The sequence below is a fragment of the Bombyx mandarina genome, chromosome 01, assembly GCF_030267445.1.
Source record: "Bombyx mandarina strain Sakado chromosome 01, ASM3026744v2".
Taxonomy (NCBI): domain Eukaryota; kingdom Metazoa; phylum Arthropoda; class Insecta; order Lepidoptera; family Bombycidae; genus Bombyx; species Bombyx mandarina.
Genome location: NC_143208.1, coordinates 19,300,620 through 19,325,687, shown reverse-complemented (window position 1 = coordinate 19,325,687; position 25,068 = coordinate 19,300,620). Strand labels below are relative to the sequence as shown.

Here is a 25,068-nt window from a genome sequence, read left to right as displayed (position 1 = left end):
ATTGTATGAATGAATGATTTATTTTATTTCAGACAACAATAAGTCCATATGTGTACATAGTATCATTGAAACATACTTAAAATTAACAAAGCCAATCAAATAAAAAAAATATATTTATTAAAAGTAGTTATCAGTGGAATACATTTCAAATATTCCATTCCACTGATACCTACTTCGAACCAACCATTATTTTTATTATTATTATTGTTTAGTCCGCAAGTGAACCATGGTACAATGGTTCAAGTACCGACAGTCATAACGGTCTGTTAATGCCTTCAGGATGCTGTTAGGGCTGACCCGGACCCGGCCAATCAGGGATGTGCACCTTTTTCGCATGGTCGTAAAGATACAGTCGACTCGTGCCTCGGCGAACATTCCCGACGCGCCACAGAACAGAGGCAGCCCCAACAACACCCTGAACGCATTGTTGTATTGGACGCGTAAGGCGCTGTACTGCTTTTGACTATAGAGCACCCACAGGCTGCACGTATAGAAGGACGTACAAAACGCTCTAAATAGAGTGATTTTGACATCCCGCGAATGATGACCTCGATTTCAGTAAGCTTTTAGTTCCGTAAATGGCTATACTGGTTCACCATCCATATGATATTAAGTGTTATTATCATTGTCCATATACACTACAACGTGGACGCAATCGATCTTAAGTCATATTCTCGCAGTGTTTGTGTAAAACGGTAACTGGTTACCACAGGGGCCTTGACTTTGGGTAGTTCTTAACACTTCACCTAATAAAATATACATGCTGTCCCAACTTTCAAACCTATATGCGGTAATGCTTCGTGGTAAAAAATCCTTCTCTGACTATATGAATTGACTAGCTGTCCGCTTCGCTGGGAATTTAAAATTAACATTATTATTTCTCACCCCCACAAAGATTCTCATCATTAACGCCCCCGCAACTGGTGTAGGGAGTCCAACACTCATATAGATATTAGCCTATCCATTAAGTACATGTATTTTCTACGTGGATACAAAGTTTCAAGTCAATCGGATGCACGGTTCAGTAGTTATAACGGAACATCCGTAAAAACCACTGTAGACTTATATATTAGTATAGATTTGAAGCAGACTAATGGATATACGTTTTATAGTGCTACATGTACATTCGTTAATGGCTAAGAAAAATCGGATTTCTCGTTACTTTTTTTACTTTAAGATTAATAATGCGTTGAGCTGGAACTGTGTTCAGCCAATCGATCAGCTCAGCTATCGAAGAGATGATTGGGCAATACCAAATAACTTGTTTTGAAAGGCACTAACCAATCACTTGGAAGGTTTTTTTTTAATTTATCGAGTATATGTAGGTTTTTTTTTATCCTACCTATTCTAGTAACCTCGAGGGGTTATTCTAGATTCGCCGAGCTTGTAGGTGAGCTCACGGGGCTCAAACCTGATGACGTTGCTAACACGAACCCTAGCAAGAGCCGTGCTTCGCAGAATCTACTACCGGATCGGAAACGCGACCCACTGAGAAGATCCGGCGAGAAACTCAGTAGGTTGTGTCTGTGGGTTAATTTACTCGTGGAGCCCTTCGTCGCAAGCGACGGGTTCGATGTGAACGATGACCGGTGCTTGAGGTACCTAAAAGCACCGTTAGTGGATCAGGAGGATCCGAAAATATGTAGGTATGTAACATATGTACCCGTGGTTGCTTTTGAATGGGATTAACTGTCTACATAACTAAAATGATTTTAAAGGTAATTTCACGTTTTTTGTTGTCATTAAATTATTTTCGACGTTTCGAATACTTTGAAATGATCGTGGTCACGGACGGCGGCTCAGATTCACGTGTATGTCAATAAGCTAACTCGTGATTAAAGCTGTAAAGTTAGTTTTAGTTACGTCTAAAATTTTGGACTGTTATCATTTAAGAGCTAATGTCAGGTGTTTTGCCACTCACTAAAGCTATTTCTTTTTCCTATCTCATCACTTCGTGAGCCTTGAGGAGCTGTTCCAAGCTCACCAGTTTGGTAGGCGAGCTCAAGGGACTCAGCCTGAGATAATTTCTAACACTAGCCTTAACAAGAGCAGTGCTTCGCAGAATCTACCACCGGATCGGAATCGTGAGCCACTGAGAAGATCCGGCGAGACATTCAGTGGGTTGTGTCTATGTTTTGTGGGTATGCTGATAGCCTTGAGAGGCTATTTCAGTTTCTCCTTGACGTGTAGGTGAGCTCAAGGGGCTTAATCCGGGAGTGTTACTAACACTGGCTCTAGCAAGAGCAGTGCTTCGCAGAATTTACCATCGGATCGGAAACGCGACCCACTGAGAAGATCCGGCGAGAAACTCAGTTGGCTGACGCTCACTAGGCCAGACTCTGCTTAAATACTTGGAATGCCTCCTTGGTAGAGGGGTTAATTAAGTAGTCTGAGTCCTTGTCGAGGTCAGTATATCTGTGAGTGAAAAAAAAACCAGGAAAGAGCTCCTTGATAGAAATAATAATAATAAAGGCGTATCTTAGCCCATCTAGCGCCCTCTAGTCAGCGCGCGGTCGAAATGTAATAGGTACAAATTTAACAGATTGATTGAGAGTGCCGAGGTTGACGTCCCTTAACCGCGTTGCGCTCGCACCCAGCTCCATAGGCGAACCCACCTCTGGATACCATGAATACCAAATATCTTTGACAAATTAATGCAGAAACCCGACTAGAATCACCTAGTACAGTAGCCAAGGTCACGAATCATTAGACTGACGAGAGAGAGAGATTAGATTAATGTATGAGTAAACGGAGACGAGTCTTTAAATATCATCAGATACGATATTTTCCAACAGAAACACTGATTTTCTTGGTATTTGTAGACCTTTTGTTTATTATAAACTAGATTTTCGCTCGCAGCTGCATCTTATTATGCCGCGTGAGCAAAGTTTCGAAGATGAAAGTTTGCCTCTATTCTTTCTCAGTGTGTGAACTATTTCCATACCGATTTTTTTCAATATCGGCTTACCAGTTTGGGTGTTCCCACACACGCACCGATTTAGATGTCGTCGTGGCCTAAAGGATAAGACGTCCGGTGCATTCGTATCGAGCGATGCAATGGTGTTGGGATCCCGCAGGAGGGTACCTATTTTTCTAATGAAATACGTACTTAACAAATGTTCACGATTGACTTCCACGCTGAAGGAATAACATCGTGTAGTAAAAATCAAACCCGCAAAATATAATTTATTATTATTTCTGCATTGAAGCAGTAATGCGTTTCGGTTTGAAAGGTGGGGCAACCGCTGTAACTATACTGAGACCTTAGAACTTATATCTCAAGGTGGGTGACGGCATTTACGTTGTAGATGTCTGTGGGCCCCAGCAACCACTTAACACCTGGTGGGCTGTGAGTTCGTCCATTCAACCATGCAAAAAAAAGTTATAAGATTTTTCGATTTCATTTTTATAGAGTCCTTACTAAAGGAAAAGCAATTCTCATACGTGATACCTGCGGTATAAATGTCGTAGTTTTACGGTTTTATTTATTTTGTAATTTATTTATCCGTAAGTGACCTCAGTATGATTGCTGAAGCGTCGCCGACCTTGTGAGGGCCCAGATTCTGTGCCCGCCCGGTGCAAAGCAGTAATATGCATCACAATTGCATTAAACATCACAATTATATGAATGAAACACAATGGTTTCATTCTATTTCATTGTTGTATTTATGATCCACGTGTTGGATAAACAGCACAGGAAGTAAAACTAAAAACGACAGTCGTATCTAATTTGTGTCCGCCTGTGATCAGTGTGACAGATTAATTTTGTAAATAAAGTTTATATTATTTACCTAATTCTGGGTGTATATAGTTATAAGCACTTGACTTTCCCCCTTTGCCTTTTCATGAGTTCTGTCTCATGCGAGGTTCAGACGTGGGGTTTTAAGTGAAAGGAGGTTTCAATCAGTTTGACTTCGACATGCCCCGCCCGCCATCCCCAGTGGAGGGCGGAAGTCCGGCGATTTGCTCCTGACAAAAAAAAAACGTTATTCCAATCTAAAATTATAAATTTACTGGTCAACACGAAAATATGTCCTTTAATAAAACCCAACCCGTTTTTTTCTTTCAGAAATGACGGTCAAAGAAAAGATCGCCATTAGCCACATCAGCGGCAGCGCTGTCAGCCTCAGTCAAAATGGAAGGTAAATAAATATAATAAAAAAAAAATAAAAAAAAAGGAAAGCTTCATGTCTTATCGTACATACTGCACTTATAAAATCAACTACTTAGCAAAGATTCCTTTCGATTAAAAGTACAGGATATAAAACAGTAGCAGGATTGAATATTAATGAGTGTTTCATGAAATTAAAAATTAGGTAGATAGACATTTTGTATTTGTATTTATTGATGCGAACAGTTGAAGCAGGCAGAGGTCGAAGGTCAAGTTTTCATTTGCATTTTAATCTCCCATTTCATTGATATATCCTAAAACCTGTATTTCCAAATAATAAATTATTTTCCTTTATTTGCAGAGAATAATAATTTCAATAACTAATTTAAATATGGTATTGCTTTGTAAAGAAATATATTTCATTTACATAAACTGTATTATTTTTTGTCTGTATGTACATATTTATTTCTCTTTCTTAATTTTGTAACTTTTTTTATTATGTACTATGAAGTTTTATTTGAACGTGCGATAAAATGAAAAAAAAAATGCAGTAATAGTCGAGCAAGTGCAATGACTTGAAAATTTCTAATTTGCTTTGCGAATTCAATTTTTGAAATAGAATATGTATGACTTTAGTTTTTTTATCATGTGCCGATTATTTATTATTCAATATGTTTTGCAACGCTTTTATGGTATTGAAAATTTAGGATTTCTGTATTTATTAAAAAAACCACAGATGCTAAGTATTATAATCACGATCAGTTTGCAGTAGCCGCCTGCGTAACTAATGTTATCCTTGATCTAGCTCTAGAAGAAGGGTTGTTCTAAAACAATTAATAAATGTAACGCGTAAAGTAACCGATTTGTGGCACGTCGTGTGTGGAGGCACACGATATTGAAAACATAAGATGTATCTTTCGATAAGAAGCTAAGAAAAATTATTATACCTTATTTGATATTGAGGAAAGGAGGAAGAAGGAGTAGATGAAAATGTACTGATTAAGTTGTTCGGTTTGATTTGAATTCCTTTATTTTTCATTGGGCATTGAATACAATAGTACCTTAGTCATGAGGTTTTTTGCTATCTTGAGATCATCGTTTTTAAATGACAGAATGGCCTACCGCCTCACATTCCTTTTGTTAGTTTTCCTCTCATTACTATTACGTATATACTCTTTCTAAGAAGCATTAGTAAATATACGTATATGGTGTTATTTGATCACATAAAACCTGGTGGATCATTAGCACAACAGTCTGTATTACACAAAAAAAAAAATATATAAATTATTTCGAACGGCATTTTCCTCTCCGCCAAAAAGCCATCATAATCCTATTGACAAGGCAGCTTAAATAATAAACAACTCCGAGCCTTACGATTAATAGACAGTGATAATATTTACGTGCTTCGTACAGTCGCAGTTGGTAATGTACAAATAGTGACAGTACTGAAGGTTATATAACACACATTTTACGAGTTGTGCAATCGTCAATTCGTTATACGAAACGGATTTTCCAGGAGTATTGCTAAATTATTTTTTATATTTTTTTTATATCACTGACCCTAGATGAACAGTGTCGGCTGTAGGTGCACGTGACTCACTAATAGCAACATCATTAACAGTGAATTATTGGTGATATGCATAAAGTAAACTTCTATACTGTAATGTCAGTGACCTTGGTGTAAAAGATAAGGCGCTCTGTGTACCAACAAGTGGTAGGGCGACTTTATATTGTACTAGATGGGAGAACGTGCTCACGGGACACCTGGTGTTAAGTGGTTATCGGAATTCATAGATATAACAACGTGAAGGCTACCTACCTGAATTTTAGACATAAGGTCGATGCCTCAATGGTTTGTTGTTGCAAATTTTATTGTATAACAGCTGTACTACTCTTTAAACTAGAACGCCCGACTGTTTTGCAGCAGAACTAGGCTGGTTGGTTAGACCAATCCATGGTTGGAATCCATTTACGGATACCCGGTCGAGGAGGGTAACGGACCGGGTTATGTCGCGAACTCCACCTTGCACCGCTTCACCACCGAATCGACAGTCGAGTGCCGGGCGCCCCCGCACCCACTACTCGACAGCCCCTACGGGGACTGTGAGCGGCAGCTTCTCGCCCGCGCCGTTCCCCCCTTATTCTGCACTGAGGAGCCGAATGCCTACCCTACCAATAATTCCTTCTTTGTCATTTGTCTTGGATATTATTCTTCTATTGCGGAGGTCATTCGAGAACACGTATTAAGCTGGTACGTAGAAAAATAGCTGCCTAGGCGATAATCACGCCGGTCGATACGTGTACATCGGGAGCATCATTCTATCGGCCAGGATGGCTCGTGTCGTAATCCTGATACTTGTTATTCGGTCGTTGAAATGTCAAAATTCACGTGAAGTGACAGACTAGACGTCATCCTTGTGTGGCTCTCCAGAGCCCGTGAATGGCACCAGTTATAGATTTACAATTCCTGTTATGTTTTTTATCCGACCAAAACAAATAAATACTTTTCTTCATGCTCCGACATACAACATAGCCTGCTCAAAGTAATTATATAATAATAACGCTGGTTTCACTAAGATAAGGATAATTTACATGACTGTAAAATTCCACAACCGAAAGCTGCATATTTATCTAGGAAAGAAAAACTAAATATATACATTCAGATAAATTTGTAAGCTGTGTTTTGATGGCACTTAATGCTATAAATTCATTTGATATGTACTACAATGATTCTTCACACTCTAGCCAGCATCGCTAACGAACATGAGAACATTGCAATCAATCATGGATATTTGTATACACGTTAATGTTCGCAGCTAAAGAATTAGTGAATCATTAATCCCCATCAGAACTATTATTTCATGAATTTTGTGAATGACGCTGCTTTTACGAGTATATAGCGTGACGTATATTTAAGGATGCTTATTTGCATTATGTAAAATGATACGGATTGCTAAACTGCCTTGTGGTAAAACGAGATGTTGTTTGTTTTCTGTACTGATTGATTAAGATGTTGCGTTACGCGGTTTTAAAGAAGACTGTTACTTAATGATTTTCAAGAAGTACAACTTTATTTTTTTATCTTGAAATAATACGGATGGTGCGAGTTCGGAAAGCTATCTACCATGTTCTCATCACAAATACTAGTATTTCAAGACGAAAGTCTTTGACCAATGTGTGTGGTCATTGATGGGATATGGCACTGAGATTTGATCGCTCATAATGGGCCTTATCAGAAGACTCAAGGTCATCCGAAGACCAATGGAGAGGCATATGCTCGGAGTTTCGAGGATATCCGTAGGCAAACCATGGTGACTGACATAGTCCAAAGAATTGCGAGGTTGACGTAGCTGTGGGCAGAGGACACGTTGCGCGTAAACAGATTGTTGCTGAGGCCGAGAAATCTCGAGCGGCGACCACGTACTGGAAGACGTAGCGTGGGTAGGCCTCCCACAATGTGGACCAACAACCTGTTGAAGGTTGCGGGAATCCGCTGGACGTCGGCAGCGCAGGACCGGTCGTTGTGGCTAGGCTTGGGGGAGGCAGTCCAGCGGTGGATATCTGTGGGCTGATAAATAAATCGATGAAATCAAACGGACGCTTTGTGATCTTTTTGAAAGATTAAGTTGCTATGATTGTTGTATTTTCCAAAGCACAACATGATATTGCCTTCGTACATCTTTACAAAATGCAGCACTGGACATCGTTGAACACCTGATTAAAAAAAGGGAACATAGTTACATGCGCTTTTTGACATAACAGCGGGAACACCGCTTGCTGTGAAGTATAAATTGTATTTAATGTAATTATATGTAACGGCTGTTCCCCCAGCGTAAAAACTAGCTGGATAATACAAAATATTATAGTACGGTGTAAATTATCGCCTGTAGTGTCATGGCCCCCGTGGCCCACAACCGGATTACCGAATACGTCCCCCGATCGGCTAGAATTACCATACTTATTCGTAAGAAGTTGCGTTATAGTTATTGTTGTTCGCGATTCAGTAACATACTTTCACTTTTCAACATCGGATCCCACCGAATAGGGCGTAGATCATTCGACGTTTAACCATTTAACTCGACAGTTGGCTCGGGGGCCCAAAAGAAAAAAAGATGGTAAGTACATAATTTGCTAAGGCGAATTATTTTAATTAATTTGATATTGTTTGACAATAAATCTCGTATGCAGACCTCCAGCTGTGAGGAGGCTTTGTGGTCTGTAATGTTATGTCCAACACCGGTCGTTTTACTTTAGTACAGTTTGTTTTATTGTAATTTAAAATTGGTTCATTAGTTAGTTAAAGTTCCGTTAGCATGATTTTTTGTAATCGATTATTTTGTACTTACACGATCGTGATGAAAATTTCAGAAGACAACAATGATCCTGTTGTTATGCCAATTCTTTTACCTTTTGGCGTCAGGTGAGGACAGCAGAGACCTGAACGATGACGACAACGAAGATCTCGGAAGAAAATTACACAGGAAAAAGCACCAAAACATGGGCCCTTGCGGAGGCTATGGAAGGTCTTTCGGAAACACTTACGTGTACGCTCCGGTGATGAATTATATTTTCGGATGTGGAGGAGGAGCTCCGGGCTATGGAAATCAGGGCCATCATGGTCATCATGGGCATCACGGACATCATGGTCATCACGGTCACCAGGGATATCAAGGTTACCAGGGCTACGCGCCAGGTTTCCACCAGCCCTTCGTTCAACCAGTCGGACCATTCAACGGAGCTGTGTCTGGAGTCGGATCATTACTTTCTGGATATTTGTCACATCCCTACAAAACGCAACGGCAGATCAACAAGTTCTTCAGACCATTCACGAAGCTATTTTGAAAGTGTTTTTAGTGTTGCATGAATTTGAACATGAAAGTGGTGTGTTTTATACTGTTTAATTTTGATTACTCATGATTATGAGAAATCTTTAGTCTGTCCGACCATGTGATAACGTTATATTAAATTGAATTGTGAGTAAGATATTGGTGAACCGATTTTAAACTTGAAAGGGTCTCAAACGGGGTCGTCCACAATGTTTTTAGCATTGCAAAATAATAATAATATTGTTGTAATAGAAACTGACACGCACATCAACACGCGAATTCTTCATTATTAATTTATAAATTAATGTACGAGTTATGATGGTTTTCATAATTAAAAAAAACCGGTTCATGTTTTGTATGCGTTTAACTAAGAAATAGTAAATCGAATTTAAATCTTAACACCGTGTACCTACTCAGTTCTGATAGTTATGTACAGAGAAGATGGAGAGTTTGCGGTTGATCAGATGGCACAGTGTTAGAGAAACATTAATATTGTTAATGGTATATGTGTTAGTTGTATTTATGAGTTCATTTGTCAGCGTAGGAGTGCGTTCGTACCATCATCGTTATCTATAGGTACGACATTTTAACGCAAATTGTATCTTGTATTACAAAGGGCCAGACCGATAACTAACATAGCCTAGAGGATTGCGAGATCGAATTGGGCAGGGCGCATTGCTCGAAGCAAAGACCGCCGCCGAGCAAAAAGTTATTGAAGAGTGACCGCGCACTGGAAGACGCAGCGTGGGTAGACCAGCCATAAAGTGGCCCGTCGACCTATTGAAGGTCGCGAGGATATGTTCAATGCAGGCAGCACAGGGCCAGTCGTTGTGGAGAGCCTCGCGAAAGGTCTATGCTCAGCAACGGACGTCTGTCAGTTGATGATTTCAAGGAGGCAAGTAGACGTTTACAACAATACGAACACGTTTTGCTTGAACGATCTGACTCGGATCTAAACCACATTTAGTAAAAAAATACAAACTCGCTTGAGTAACTTCAATTGAAATCAACACGGCTGACGATATAACTATGATGCAAAAAATTTAAGTGAAACAACCGACTCGAAGTTGATAATATATTTACTTAGTTTTAAAACAAGTCTACCACCAAAATATACTGTACGAAAAATATGTAGTTCCAGCAAAGAAAGAATTATGCTGGATTGGAACAATAAGATAAGAATAACTATGCACATTCAATAACTTATCAAAAAAGTGAGTTGCACGATTTTCACTGGGGTACGGGGTGCTACGGGCTTCAGGTGGCTTAGCTGAGGAAAAGCTAATACTTTAATAAACACGAAACGTATTATTACATCTTAAAAGAAGTGTGCCCTCATTACTCGTCTCAGGTCTATGTCATACGAATTGAAAAAATTTGATGGTATAATTGACTTGAGTAACTGTAGGTTAACTAGGGCTTTAACCGGAATAATAATATGTTTCCAACATTCAATAGTGCAATCTGCAAGGTGTAATATGGAGGCACGAAAGACAGCAAGTTAATAGTTTTGTTTAGTTTTTTCAAGTTGCTTACGACTTCATCAAGATAGTTACAGCAAAAACTGAAGCGCTATTTCACCCGACATTTTTTCTATGGAATTTGATTCAGTCAGTGGTTCGCAGATATATGTACATATGTGTTGTATTATGTGATTTTAAAAAAGTTGGTCGCTAAATGAGTTTTGGTTTCTTTTAGAGTTCAAGGTCTCAATTAAGCTTTAGTTACGGTTCATCGAAATCAGATGTTGATTAAATATGTTTTAAAATATCAGTATTACACATATTAAAAAATTATGTCTTTTATTTAATTTTTTTACAGAATATACGCTACTTCTAATGTGAGTCTATAACCCTTTATGAGTTTACTCCACATTTTAATTAACTTATCCGAGCTTTTTTCATAGACGCACCACGGCGAAGGTATTTAATTTGTAAATACATACAAGACTGCACGTCCAGAAATCCTATTTTTATTTGAAATCAATTCTAAAAATTGGATATAGGAAATTGTTTTCCGTATTTAATGCTACCAAAGGTTGGCCTTCATTTTGAAATACTCTGTTCAATTCGAAATATGTTGTTGCGTTCAAATTTAAATTTACAATAATTTATAATGCAATGCTGCGTATGTAACACATTACGTCACTGGTTGCATGGCTAGATTCAACTGACGAATTTTTTCGCATAAATTTAATTTAGTTATTTCATAATTAATGTTCATTAACGCAGGCGGCAAAGAATTAAGATACTTTCTTACTTAGTAAAAATTTTATTGTGTTATATCAAAACAGTAGGTATTGCAAAGGAGGTAAATGTCCCAATCATAAAACGTATCCGAATCTCATACCTTATTTATAAATCGGATATCGTTCGTGTTTATTCTGAATAATCCCAAAATTATGTTGGGAATTCGTAGTAATCATTTTCATTTAGCTTTCGAAATTTAACGTCTAGAACTCGTCGATGGCTCCAACAATGCCATTCAGTGATAATTTGAAGACGCACGCCGACGCTTACAACAATACAGGCGCGTTTTGCTTGAATGATCTTTGGTTTTCCTACCTATGCTGATAGCCTTGAGAGGCTATTTCAGCTTCTCCTTGACATGTAGGTGAGCTCACGGGGCTCAAACCGGGAGTGTTGCTAAACCCGGGCCATAGCAAGAGCACTGCTTCTACCACCGGTTCGGAAACGCGACCTACTGAGAAGATTCGGCGAGAAACTCAGTGGGCTGTGTCTATGGGTTAATTCACTCGTCGAGCCCTTCGTCACAAGCGACAGTTCGACGAGGACGGTGACCGGTGCTTGTGGTACCTATGAGCGTCGTTAATGGTTCGGGAGGATCCGTAATGATGTGCTTAGGGACGTCGACTGTTTACCATTCGGTTCACAGGATCGGGTATGATTGAATGGTCCAGCTCCGCTCTAGTGTACCTACTAAAAATGAATTTTGCATACTACTGAACTTGTTCAAGTCACACTTTATTTCATACCACCCTATTGCCTTCAATTTATCATCGCACATATAGGTACCTTATGTAATAGCTTATCGAATCTTGATTGGCGGTTTTTATATGCTTAGTGCAGTTTCTTGTTCATTCATATACCTATTATTGTGAACTTGGTCGCTTGTGTGCCAGCGAGGCAAACTTTTTATTCAAGAGATCGGTGGTTTGTGAATGGACACTTTATATGTAAGACGGTAGTTTCTTGTCTTAGTTTGTCTCAGTTGATGATGAATAGTCATCATAGCTAACGTTCACAGCAGGGGTCCGCAAAATCAATGCCTACGGCTAAATATTACAAATAAAGGCAAAGACAAAACAGGTTAGAACTATTTTCTCCTTTGTTTGTCGATTTATTTTCTTTATCTTTTCTTTACTAGTCTTTATCGAAACGGTCAATTTTTTAAGTGTCGAAAAGTAAGCAATGAGAAATCGAATCTAAATCTAGAATGAATATGGTCGAATTTCTATCACTGAGCAAACATTAGTTACTTTTAATCTTTGTTGTTATGAAATATTCGTAATCATTGACATAAATCTAGTTGTTGCGCCCAAAAATTACGCAACGCTAAAAAATCGATCTCAACAGATTGACAAACATTTATCAGAAACTGTGAAGTCGGAAATCTCATTTATGTAATGGAGGAAATTTAAATTGACTAAAATAAATAATTGTCATGATTGTAGCCGTGAGTTTAATGAACTGAATGAATTGAATTGTTGATTCTCAAGTCATCTGCAGTGTATTTCGAAGACTGGGTCTAATAGTGGTTTTAAATTAAGAACATGTCTAAATGTTTCACTCTCAGCGCTAGAACCTATTCCAAATGAACCGTATTTCAAATGAAGTCTAAAAATAACATTTATTGGTATGATTGTGATTTGCTAAATGCTTTAAACGGGCAGAGTTCACAAGTATTGTGTTGGTTTCTACTTTTATTCATAATGGCTATTATCATATCGATACTAGTATCATATTGGACTGAATTGGTCGAATGGTAGGACCATATGATAATTTGTCATGTAGCCAGCAGCGGATCAGACACCGCAGACATGAATTTCGTAGCTTAGATCGATTTCAACTTAAATAGCTGAAGTAATTGAAGTTATGTTTTGACCTCTTCGCTCTCAGGAAGGCCAAGTTCGCAATAAGCTTTTCTAAATATAAGTTTCATAAAGAACAATAAAACACAGTCCAGGTTCTTCATATATTACAAATAACTAATAAGATTCGACAACAATTTAGTTGTCAAACAAAACGGTGCAAAATAGTAAACTATATTAAGACGTGCTCAAACGTGTTCAAAAGAAAACGTCTCAAATAATCGTGACTTGTGTTTTGAGCGAAGATCATAATCTATCTGACTAGGTAGTATTTATTACAAACAAAAAAGTAGCCGAGATTAGGATTGAGTACAATGTTGTCAAGGTATTTGTTTGTACTGGTACGATTGGATTGCGGAACAGGCAGAGTAACACGCAGTTTATTTATTTATTGGGCATGGTGGGCTTTAAGCCCCCCGTGTGTTAACCGGTTACCACCGAGCAAAGATCCTGGAGATGACTTCATCAATAAATATAGTGGACGGTCACCTACCACTACTCTTCTTCCTTGCGTCGATAATCCTCAACGCTGAACGTCGTGGCCTCTTCGAATAAGTTTCTCCTGGATTTTTCTGTGCCACTTCTGCATATCCTCGGCTCCTCCTACCACTTCTACGATCGTACAGAAAACAGCACCGTGTTGCTACCCCTGACCGTACGTGATCCTGCAGACAGAACGGAAAACAGTCGCCGTCGGCCAAAAAACCTCATTTTAGATCCTCCCGATTCACTCTCGATGCTTTTATATACCTCAAGAATCAGTTGCCATTCTTGTCGAAGGATTCGGTAAGCAAATTAACCCTCAGACACTGACACACAATCCACTGAGTTTCTGGACGGATCTTCTTAGTGGGTATCGTTTCTAATCCGGTAGTAGATTCTGCGAAGCATTGCTCTTGCTAGGGCTAGTGTTAGCATATTCATCAGGTTAGAGCCCCGTCTAGTGAGGTGGTGGTACGCTGTGTGGTGGGCCCCTCGCTAGTTGTGGGAATGAGAGGGGGAAGAAGTTCCCGGTAGCAAATGCTGCTTGCTCGAAGTTATTAGAATAGGTAGGAAAAATAATACCCCCATGATTTATTAGCGAAGCTAGTGTTAATTTTTATTTTTTTTATTTAACTAAACCTAAAAGAGCATCGTTAGGATTATAGATAAACCCGTTCGTTTCGATCGATCGAACCTAATGATTTGATGAAGTTATAAGATCATTGAACTTTCTTAGTACATAATATCTCACGTTATCAATGATGTTTTATTAGAGAAAAACTTGTTACATCAAAACATACACTGTGTTATGTTAGTGCTACTTTATTGTAAAAAGTAAATGTACCCAACCCCAGTAAATGTTAATAAGACGCACCGATCGTTATAATAATATCTTGTGGTTTGTAAGGTGCGTAAGCTAATTGATGTTAATCACGTTAAAAATACTAAAAAGGTATTCGATAAGATAATCGATTCTGTTATTAAACGTTCGGAAGTTAAGGGAGATTCCATAAAATGTCATCAATTCGGATTGTTTTGTCGAATGATTATGTTTCTAATGTATTGTTTTTTTTAGCACCGTCACAGAGCCTTACGGAATGTTTCAATCTCGGGAGCAGATCCTGCCTCACACCAAGGGTCAGCTGGATATGGAGAGAGGAAAGACACGCGACGGACACAAAGTCAGGCATCCAACTTCGTAAGTAAATAAAGCATAGCATTACGGCAATATGTTGTCAACTCATGTATAAGATGACTAAGGATCTGTATCAGAAAACCAAGTTCATGATGAGTGCTGAAGTGGAATTATTATTATTTGAATATCATATAAGTAAAACGAACACAATAAGTGCTATATACATAAGTTATCTTTGAGGAATAGAAAACAAAGTTTTAAGACGTTTCTTGTAATGATATTGAAAGGAGAAACCCGAAATCCATACAAACTTGGGCCTGACGTTACAGTGCTAGAATTTGGGCATAAATTACAATACCTAAGAAGGTTTCATGAGCCCAATTTTCAGGTCTCCCAGCAATGGCCAAATTGGTAAAATCAGACAATGTCTACATTTTAGGTTATGTTTATTGTTCGAGATATTTTATTAAAAAACGATATTTTTGAGGCTGTTTCCTACTAAAGATGAGTAATTTTTTACGAAACCTGTTGGTTTCTTGAAAATAAAAATGGAACCTGTTACGAGAAATCGCGAGAAAGATTATTTACGAAAACGAACGAAAGCCAAAAATTAAAAACAACGTAATGCGAAACGCGCTGCGCACGAAATAATTTTTAAAGGCATTTTATGACCTGGTAACTAAGACATTTAGGTCAGTCTTATTTTAATTTGAATGAAAACTTTTTTATATGAAAAACGATATTTATATGATAACTTTTTATATAAAATATAAATCATTACGTGCTCCCATATTATCTCATTTCATTTTATTTTATTTCATGCCTTTTTTTTATTTCTTAGATGGGTGAGCGAGTTCACAGCCCACCTGGTGCTAAGTGGTTACTGGAGCCCATAGACATCTACGACGTAAATGCGCCATCCACCTTGTGATATAAGTTCTAAGGTCTCAATATAGTTACAACGGCTGGTCCGCCCTTCAAACCGAAACGCATTACTGCTTCACGGCAGAAATAGGCGAGCGGGAGGCGCGGACTCACAAGAGATCCTACCACCAGTAAAATTATTATTGTAACTACACCATAGAAAAACTCAAAAGTACCAAATCGGGTTTTTCATGTTATATTTAAGATTGCCAGTTGAAAATATTTTGAATTGCCGCAGTTGCCGACATGATTTCGTATCATAACTAAATTGCACAGTTATTTATTTATTTTAATGATTTTGTTAGTAGATTTTGGTGCTTTACGTTACGTTATTCAATGAGATTAAGCTTATAGTCTGGCCAGCGAATCATGGCACAACTAAATAGCGGCAATCCAAAATATCTTCAGTTGGCAACATTAAAGATAACATAACACGATTTGATACATTTGTGTTTTTCTATGGCATAGTCACATTAATATAAAAATGCAAAACTACCCTTTCATTTTATTTATTTATATTTATTGTACACAAAAAGAAAATACAATAAAAACAGATTTAAAGAATGTCTAAATACTATGTACAAAGGCGAGCTTAACTCATTCATGAGTTTTCTTCCAGCAAACCATTATCAGAGAGAAATACGATGTATAAGAGGGGAATAGTGTACAATATAAGAGCTATTAAAGCATGATTTTTAAACTAAGCATTAAAAAAATAATCTAATATTAAATGAAAAATACATATAAATAAAAATACATAAAACAATAACTTAAATACGATTAAAGTGACAGGAAATGTTTCTTCATTTGACTCTTAAAAACTTCTAGAGAGGAACTAGCACGAATAGGTTGGGGGAGAGAATTCCATAATCGCACTGCTTACATTGTGAAAGAGCCACTATAGCGACTAGAGCTGTGTATGGGAGTTTTTAAAAGAAGAGAAGTGGCTTGTCGACTAACTTTGCCGTTCATGCTATATTTAATGTTGTCAGTTGTAGATATTTTGAATTACCGCCATTGTAAGTAGTTGTGTTACGATTCCATGGCCATACTCTATTTACATTGATTAAAATACCTATAAAAACATTCATTTATCCTAAAACAAAAGAGTATTAATTATTTTTTACACTCGATTTCCGCTAAATCGATCCTATTTTAGGGATGCTCTAATTCTAATGCGCACGTTTGTGGAGCTAGTTACGTATATTGAAATAAGTGTTGCGGATGTTAACAAAGATTGCTTAAAACAAAAAATAGAATTCAACTTATTTTCTACACTTGGCCGTTGTCAATGAAGCTAAGATTTCAATAGGTTAATCAAGCAAAATAGACGAATTTTTTGGTACATATCCCATTCGTGTAACGCTTAGGTCCAGAATGGGGTTTCTCCTTTGTATCTCGCAGTGATATTTAGGCTCAAAGAGTTCTTTGTTGAAAGGTTTTATTTGATGCATTAAGAACTTTAATATATTTATTAGGTGTATAAATGTATAAGTATACTGAGATGTGATGCTGGAGAAAGCTACGCATACCGTAGGTTACCATGAGGTTCAATGAATCGATTATCCAAGACCTCCACATCACAAAGCGGCTGTCCACCATTTGCCAAGATCGAATATTTACCTTTTTCGGACATATCATGCGATCTCCAAGGCATAGTCTGGAAAAGCTTCTCATTCTTGTTCAGATGAAGGGGAAACGAGCCAAAGACAAGGCACCGGGGAAAAGATTAAACTGTTAAATTGCAGAAGTTAAGCCCAATGTTTCCCAAATTGAATGGAAATAATAGAATTATGATGGTAGACCGACGACTTAGTGCGCATGGCGGGAAGTCGTTGGATGCGGAAGGCAGAGGACCGCATTCTGTGGAAGGCATTGGGGAAGGCCTATGTCCAGCAGTGGGCAGATAAAGGCTGATGATGATGATGATGATGATATAAATAGATCACAAACGTCCGGATGACCCACATTAAGTAATGGCTGTTTTTCTTACTAGCATTTTATTCTTGTGTGATATTTAGTTTGATTATTTTCAGATATTGGGACACACTACTCCACATCTTTAAAGGGAACATTAGTAGTGGTTTGTTGGCGATGGGAGACGCTTTCAAAAACGGAGGCATTGTATTCGCTCCTATAATGACAGCTATTTTAGGAGTCATCTGCGTACACGCACAACATTTATTGGTAATTTTTTTTTTTTTATTGCTGAGATGGGTGGACGGGCTCACAGCCCACCTGGTGTTAAGTGGTTACTGGAGCCCATAGACATCTACAACGTAAATGCGCAACCCACCTTGAGATATAAGTTCTAAGGTCTCAGTATAGTTAGAACGGCTGCCCCACCCTTCAAACCGAAACGCATCACTGCTTCACGGCAGAAATAGGCAGAGTGGTGGTACCTACTCGCGCGGACTCACAAGAGGTCCTGCAACCAGTTATCAACCATGTTTTTTTCCCTACCTATACTGATAGTCTTGAGGCTATTTCAGCTTCTCCTTGACGTGTAGGTGAGATCACGGGGTTCTAGCCGGGAGTGTCGCTAACACTGGCCCTAGTAAGAGCAGTGCTTCGCAGAATCTACCACCAGATCAGAAACGCACCCACTGAGAAGATCCGGTGAGAAACTCAGTGGGCTGTGTCTGTGGGCTAATTCGCTCGTTGAGCCCTTCGTCACGAGCGACGGGTTCGACGAGGACGGTGACCGGTGCTTGTGGTACCTAAAAGCACCGTTAATGGATCGGGAGGATCCGTAATGACGTGTTTAGGGCGACGTCGACTGTTTACCATTCGGTCTACAGGATCGGGTAATAATAGTTATATTGTTGCACCATAAGTTTGCGGTGGTTGTTCAAGCTATCCTAGGCTACTTCATTTAAACTTAGTTTAAATCTTAAGAATATCTTTATCTACTCACAGACTCTGTACATTGCCTTTAGTAAATAATAAAATAAATTGAAATTATATTAATTTTAGTTAAATGGTTCAGAAGAAATGCACAGACAAACTAAACAGGATCGGCCACCAGGGTTTGCCGAAACGGTGTACTTGGCGTTCGCGAAAGGTCCTCTCAGGCTCCGGCCCCTTGCCACCACCATGAAAATCGTCGTCAACTTCTTCCTGTGTATCACACAGCTCGGATTCTGCTGCGTTTATATTGTATTCATCGCTAACAATATTAAACTGGTAAGACTTTGCACCTAGGTATGTACAGAGAGATAACTCAATGCAAAACAAACAGACAATCTGTTCATTCACAACGGATTCAAAGCTCATATCGTAACTCCACTAAAATCAGTTTTATTGTACATATAATTAAACATAAGTCTTGAATTACATCAAAGTTTCTTTTCACAGATCTGCGACCATTATGAAGTGCACATCGACCTGTCGATTCACATGATTATAGTCGTGATTCCTGTCCTCCTGGCCTGCATGGTGCGAAATCTTAAGTACCTTACTCCGTTCTCTACAATCGCGAACATCATGATGGCAGTCGGAGTTAGCGTCGTTATTTACCAGGCGACCTTGGATTTACCATCGGTTCATACGAGGAATTACATAGCATCGTGGCAACAACTGCCTTTGTACTTCGGAACTGCTGTCTACGCTTTCGAAGGAATTGGTTTGGTTAGTAATTAGTATAGTGAAAAGCTAGCGAATGCGGTCCAAAGTAGTTTTTAATAAATGTCAAAGCATTTACGCTCATGCGACGGTCATTTTGTTGTTATTGTATGTTTTCGTTATTTTATTCGGTCCTGTGAGGAGGTAGTGCGATTATAATCGCGTTTGGCAGCCTATTTAGGAAAATATGTTACGTTTGAGTTTAAAAGTTCTTAATGATCTTTATACCTAAGCAAAGGTATGTTCGGATTACAGCGCTCTCGAAAAAAATAATATGACGTGACTAAAATTTATTTTGCGACTGTTGACAGTGTTTTTCTTTACAGGTGCTCCCCTTGAAGAACGAGATGAAGAATCCCGAAGAGTTTCAAAAGCCGTTCGGTGTGCTCAACATCGGAATGATCATAGTGGGCTCCATCTTCATTACCGTTGGATTCCTTGGTTACCTGAAGTGGGGTGAAGGAGTGGCGGGAAGTCTTACCTTGAACTTGGAGCCTGGTCACGTGTAAGCCAACTGAAATGTTTTTTTGAATACTTTTCGTTTAGTAAATCATTTTATTTGTACAAGGGTAAATAGAATATTGATTTGTTTGAAGAACTGTAAGTGTTAATTACCTCATCTGTCTAGTGGTGAGGGACATCAATTTTTAAATTAGATTTAAGTTAAATTAGGTATATCTTGTTAACTAGATTTTCGCTTCAGCTTTGGCTGTTACAAGCGAAGTATCGTGGGATTGATGTAATTAATTCACCTTTGATTGAACAACTCGCGCCTGAGCCGCGTCGCAGACCAAACTATGTTGAAACATCGAGGTGAAAATCATTTAACTCTGTGCATATCTCTTCCCATTCCCTCAATGTGGCATGGGGGTCTGGGTGTGCTTGATTTTGATTTCGAAAGTATCAATTCTTACTAACTAGGAACCTTTAATGTGGATGTTTACCTGTTTATATATTAGTTTATTATATTCCTCTGGTAAATTCTTTTTTTTTACTGGTGGTAGGACCTCTTGTGAGTCCGTGCGGGTGGGTACCACCGCCCTGCCTATTTCTGCCGTGAAGCAGTTATGCGTTTCGGTTTGAAGGGTGGGGCAGTCGTTGTAACTATACTGAGACCTTAGAACTTATATCTCAAGGTGGGTGGTGCATTTACGTTGTGGATGTCTATGGGCTCCAGTAACCACTTAACACCAGGTGGGCTGTGAGCTCGTCCACCCATCTAAGCAATAATAAAAATAAAAAAAGATAATTAGTTCACTCCGTCGCTTTCAGTACACTTGGTGTTTGGTGTTTGCCGGTGCTTATCTTGAGATACGTGGTCGAAAATGCAGTTGTATACAAAAACAACCGCCCACAAGCTGTTAACTAACTCATTGATGCTGTAAAATAAAGGCCCCCACATTAAGCTGGCGAGGTCTAAACATCTGGAATATTGCGTTTGAAAATATTACCCTATAAAATTGCTGTGATTTTATTGTTAGAAATAATTAGAATGCTGCAAGTTTTTTTTCCTTGCATGCATAAGGGCGTACGACCCACTTGATGGTGAATGGTTACCGTCGCCAATGGACTTCAGCAATGCCTGGGGCAGCCAAGCCCCTGCCTACCGTTAAGTACTCTCCACAAACCTCGTTTGAAGAAGGACATGACATAGCGCTCGGGAAACACCGTGGAGGGGAGCTCATTCAAAAGCCGTATGGTACGTGGCAAAAAGATATCTGGAAACGCACTGTGGAACGCAGTGGTTCCAGGTAGTTTGGATGAACTCTACTCCGGTGGCGGGTAGTGCGATGGTAAAAACGAGATGACGGAATCTCAAACAATGTGATTTTTATGTACTTAATAAAAGGTAAATTGTTCATTTAGTTTGAGCAACGTAGTGCAAGTCTTGATAGGCTGTGCTGTTCTGTTCACGTATCCGCTCCAGTTCTACGTGCCCGTGGGCATCACCTGGCCGGCGCTGAAGAAGAGATGCGGTGAAAAATGTCTCATTGCCAAGGAGTTGGGCTATAGGGCTCTATTGGTGCTTTTGACTTGTGAGTATCTAATTTCAGTAAAAGTATGTAGTGCTTGAAGAGCCGACGTAGGTGGTCCAGAGGATATTTGAGTTTCTCTTTCATATTTGCATTCCCATACTCAGTGGTTAATATTCTTATGGTAACAGAAGAATAACAAGAAGGCAGGATATTGAGGATTGGTTAAACAGGATTGTTTTTTTTTTCATTTTTTATTTGAATTTCATTTCTTTCAATTTTTGTTTTATATCGTATTGTCATCGGTCCTTAATAAGTATACCAAATTTCGAGTTAATCCGATGTTTTGAAGGGGGTCAAAATCATGTACAAAGATTCCGTTACAAACATACATACGTCTGAAGCTAATAAAAGCCTATTAAAAATAGTTTAAGTGTATCTTAATTCAATTCCAAACACATAAATTAAATGAATCAGCTCAGTAAAAGTATCCTTCGGATTTTTTTCAAATAATAGACGGAACCTTGGTAAATACGCCACGAAAATACGAAATACGATACGAAAGTATCAGGGTATGTTTCTTCCTAATCTGTGGGCGAAAATTCTACGACCTGTTCATATAATATAGCGAAAAGCCTTAACACAATATAAAGTTATTTTTATATTTTTTGTATTTCAGTCATCCTGGCGGAATCCATACCCGAACTGGGCCTATTCATCTCCTTGGTTGGTGCTGTAAGCAGTACAGCCCTGGCACTCGTGTTCCCACCGCTGGTCGAGTTGGTCGTGGCCTCTCAGAAGAAAGAAGGACTTTCTGTCTTCATTATCGTAAAGGACACTATCATCATATTATTTGGATTATTCGTGTTCGTCACTGGTACATTTCAGAGTATCGCAAGTATTGTAAGAGCATTTAGAATTTAATTATTAATCTCGTATTGCAGTCTACGAAGTGATTGTTCATAATTTAAAATTTCATCGATTTATTTATAAGTCACTTTCAGTGCACCGAATTTCAAACTATGTATTATAATGAGTATCTAATGTTTTGGAAATCACAGAAATGTATTGGATCAATTAGTTTTAGCAATTTACTAGTTAACATAATTAATTATTATACATAAGCTAAATAATATTATAGGTATAAATGAAGAGAAAGTTTTAAAATGAAATTAATAAATCACTAAACCAAATTGGATGGAAAACACTATTCAGTTAGTAAGCTAAGCATAAATAATTGTTGTTTATGCTCTGTCAAACTGTAACATGAGGAATAAAAGCGCTGCGCTTTATTTTTATTGTTGATCTTTAATTCTTAAGTGTATTGCGTGCAGAGTTTGTAACATTAGTAAAATATTATAAAATTAAATATGATTTCATCAATGATCTTTAAGTATAATCGCTTTACGAAATACCAGCTCGACTAAATGTTTTCGAGAAAGTTTCCAATACATCCTGTATATAAGCGCGGTCATCGCGTTTTGTCCTGAACATTTAAGCTTTAGTGACTGGCAACATAACTTTTACGAATTTTAGTAAACTCTGTACTTGCTTATATGGTTTATCCGTAAAAATATTTTATGTATTATATAATCACACAACGCATCTTATAGTTGTCGAATGGGGTAGGTATCACCATCCATCGCCCGGCTCCGACCCCTGCAGGCGGCGGCCTCTCCCCGATGAAGGTATTACGAGGGGACCTGAGGGAGCGAGGCCGGACAGGGTTGTCGTTTAGTGTGTGGGCATCTTTGATGCTGGTCTTTAGCGTCTACGGCTCGGCTCGTACCATCATCGACCGACGAATCCCACATATACCACGCGCCCCCTTAAGTCCGGGAGAGGCAGACGAAGATAAGGCCCACCTGATGGGGAATGGTTACCGTCGCCCATGGACTTCAGTAATGCTAGGGACAGAGCCAAGCCACTGTTAAGTACTCTTAAGTACTCGACGGAGGTTATATCTGGAGTAAAAAAATCCTATCACCATCAATAATTTCAAATGTATAGTGATGGGGACGGAGATATTCACATTATAGTGTCCATGGGCTCCGGAAGACGCATAACACCGATAGGCGTGAGCTTTCCATGTTTTTCTGCCAACACTTTGAACCAGTCTGTGTATTTTAAGCTTTTATTACTTTAAGCGAATTATTTTAAGGTGCTGTCTGATTACAATTTAACAAAACGTAGTCATCTTCTTGTCCTTTTCCTACATTATGTGGGATCAGTGATGAATGCTCTTTTGTGATGTTGCATATGGATTTGACATGTGTTTTACGACCGGCTGCCTGGTTAACGTCAAACCTCGGGTTATGTCTGCATATATCTATTGCCACGTGGTACAGTGAGGGACTTCTGTGTCTTCTGTAGGTGCTTCTTTTACCTACTTGATCCATATTTTATTATATGATTTGAATTTTATTATAATAAACATTTAAACTGAAATTTAGATTTTCAAATATCAAATTATTATTTTGTTTTCGTTTATCTGTGTGTAATAATAGAGATATGATTAAGAAATTCATTAAGAAAACGTAGTATATGGTGAGGAGATTACGTAACTAACTGTAAGTGAAAAAAATGAATAATAACTAATATTAACTGAATAGAATTTAAATGTTTCATGAACTCTTTCTTAAAAAAACCTTTTTTTATAACTACTGTCACATTTTTCCAGATTAAATGTACTTCAAAGATATTTGCGTCAGTAATTTTTAAATTCATTTCGGTATATGAGCAAAAACCTCTATATTAATAAATACCTTCATGAATAAGAAGCATGTGCAAAACTCATTTCATATTGTAATTAGATAGCGTCTTAACATAATCCATATCATATATTTTTAACATAGGTGATTACGTAAGTTGCAAGTTACCTATTTATGTGTTTTTATTTTAAGAATATTAATGTTTCTAGAAACAGTCTAGAAAATTCTGTGATTATACTTATGTACGTAAATTTAAAATAAAGAACTTTGTGATTGTAAACAATGCATTGATTGCATTTTATTGATTAACATGGGTATTTCTATAATTTTATGCAACTATTTTTAACTGATGTGATTAAAAAATTCGTCATTGGCATGACCAATTTAATTTGTATCATTTAAGTCGGCTTGTTCCGACTAATTGTTTAGTGATGAGTAATTTCTTTCATCACCGATGGTTTTTAGTGTTATCACGGCTTTTGAGCCGATGATAGTACATGAATAAAGGTGGTAAGTTTATATGGAAACGTGTTCCTAAAATTATTATACACACGCCAATTTTAGATAAAAATGCACATTAATCGGGACCTAAGACCCTGTTAGTGTATTAGTAACTTTGAATTTCGGGTTTGCTTTGATTAGCATGATGAGGACCCACCGTTTTTGTGCAAAATTTAGTTTATTGTATTACTAATACTGCTTCGACATCCTCGAAGATTTGATTCACGAACACCCGTATCGAGGAGTAGGGGTCGTTCATAATAGGTTCTGTTCTATGCAAGATTTTCCACCCATACGGCAACCAGCGCAAATTTAGGTTAGTTTTTTATTTGGTATCAAACTGATATTGTAAGAAATATAGGTTATTTTCTGTAATTTAACGATACGAAGGACAACAATTAACTGTGATACAGATTGTTATGCTGTAATAAAGATTTTATAATAGTAATTTTATGTAGTTTTCATTCGCCTATTGTGATATCGCTGGCCGTAACTTGTCGACTGCATAAAGGTTGTAATTGCCCCATGGACAGCCCGCTGAGTTCCTGACCAGGTCTCCTGAATGGGTCATGATTCTGATCCGGTGGTAGATTCCGCGGAGCACTGATCTTACTAGGGCTGGTGTTATCAAATTCTCTCAGGTTGAACACGTGGGCTCACCTACTCATC

At 38.2% G+C, this 25,068-nt stretch overlaps 2 protein-coding genes across 3 annotated transcripts in view; both read left to right on the top strand.

Annotated features, from left to right (window-relative positions):
- Positions 1–24,847, top strand: part of LOC114240496 (proton-coupled amino acid transporter 1) — a 51,426-nt gene extending 26,579 nt beyond the window's left edge. Inside the window, exons 2-9 of one of the 2 annotated variants that reach the window (XM_028171063.2) lie at positions 4,070–4,142; positions 14,607–14,729; positions 17,627–17,777; positions 18,567–18,776; positions 18,948–19,220; positions 19,541–19,719; positions 21,081–21,250; positions 21,867–24,847. In XM_028171063.2, coding sequence (XP_028026864.2) covers positions 4,072–4,142; positions 14,607–14,729; positions 17,627–17,777; positions 18,567–18,776; positions 18,948–19,220; positions 19,541–19,719; positions 21,081–21,250; positions 21,867–22,111 — 1,422 coding nt within the window. In that variant the 5' untranslated portion in view covers positions 4,070–4,071 and the 3' untranslated portion in view covers positions 22,112–24,847. The remainder of the gene's footprint in view (positions 1–4,069; positions 4,143–14,606; positions 14,730–17,626; positions 17,778–18,566; positions 18,777–18,947; positions 19,221–19,540; positions 19,720–21,080; positions 21,251–21,866) is intronic. The other variant, XM_089731888.1, reaches the window with a different exon arrangement.
- Positions 6,221–10,871, top strand: LOC114240497 (uncharacterized). The gene is made up of 2 exons (XM_089731905.1): positions 6,221–8,226; positions 8,480–10,871. Exons 1-2 carry the CDS (start codon positions 8,224–8,226, stop codon positions 8,951–8,953), a joined length of 477 nt encoding a protein of 158 aa, XP_089588031.1. The 5' UTR covers positions 6,221–8,223; the 3' UTR covers positions 8,954–10,871.
- Positions 24,848–25,068: the final 221 nt, after the last annotated feature.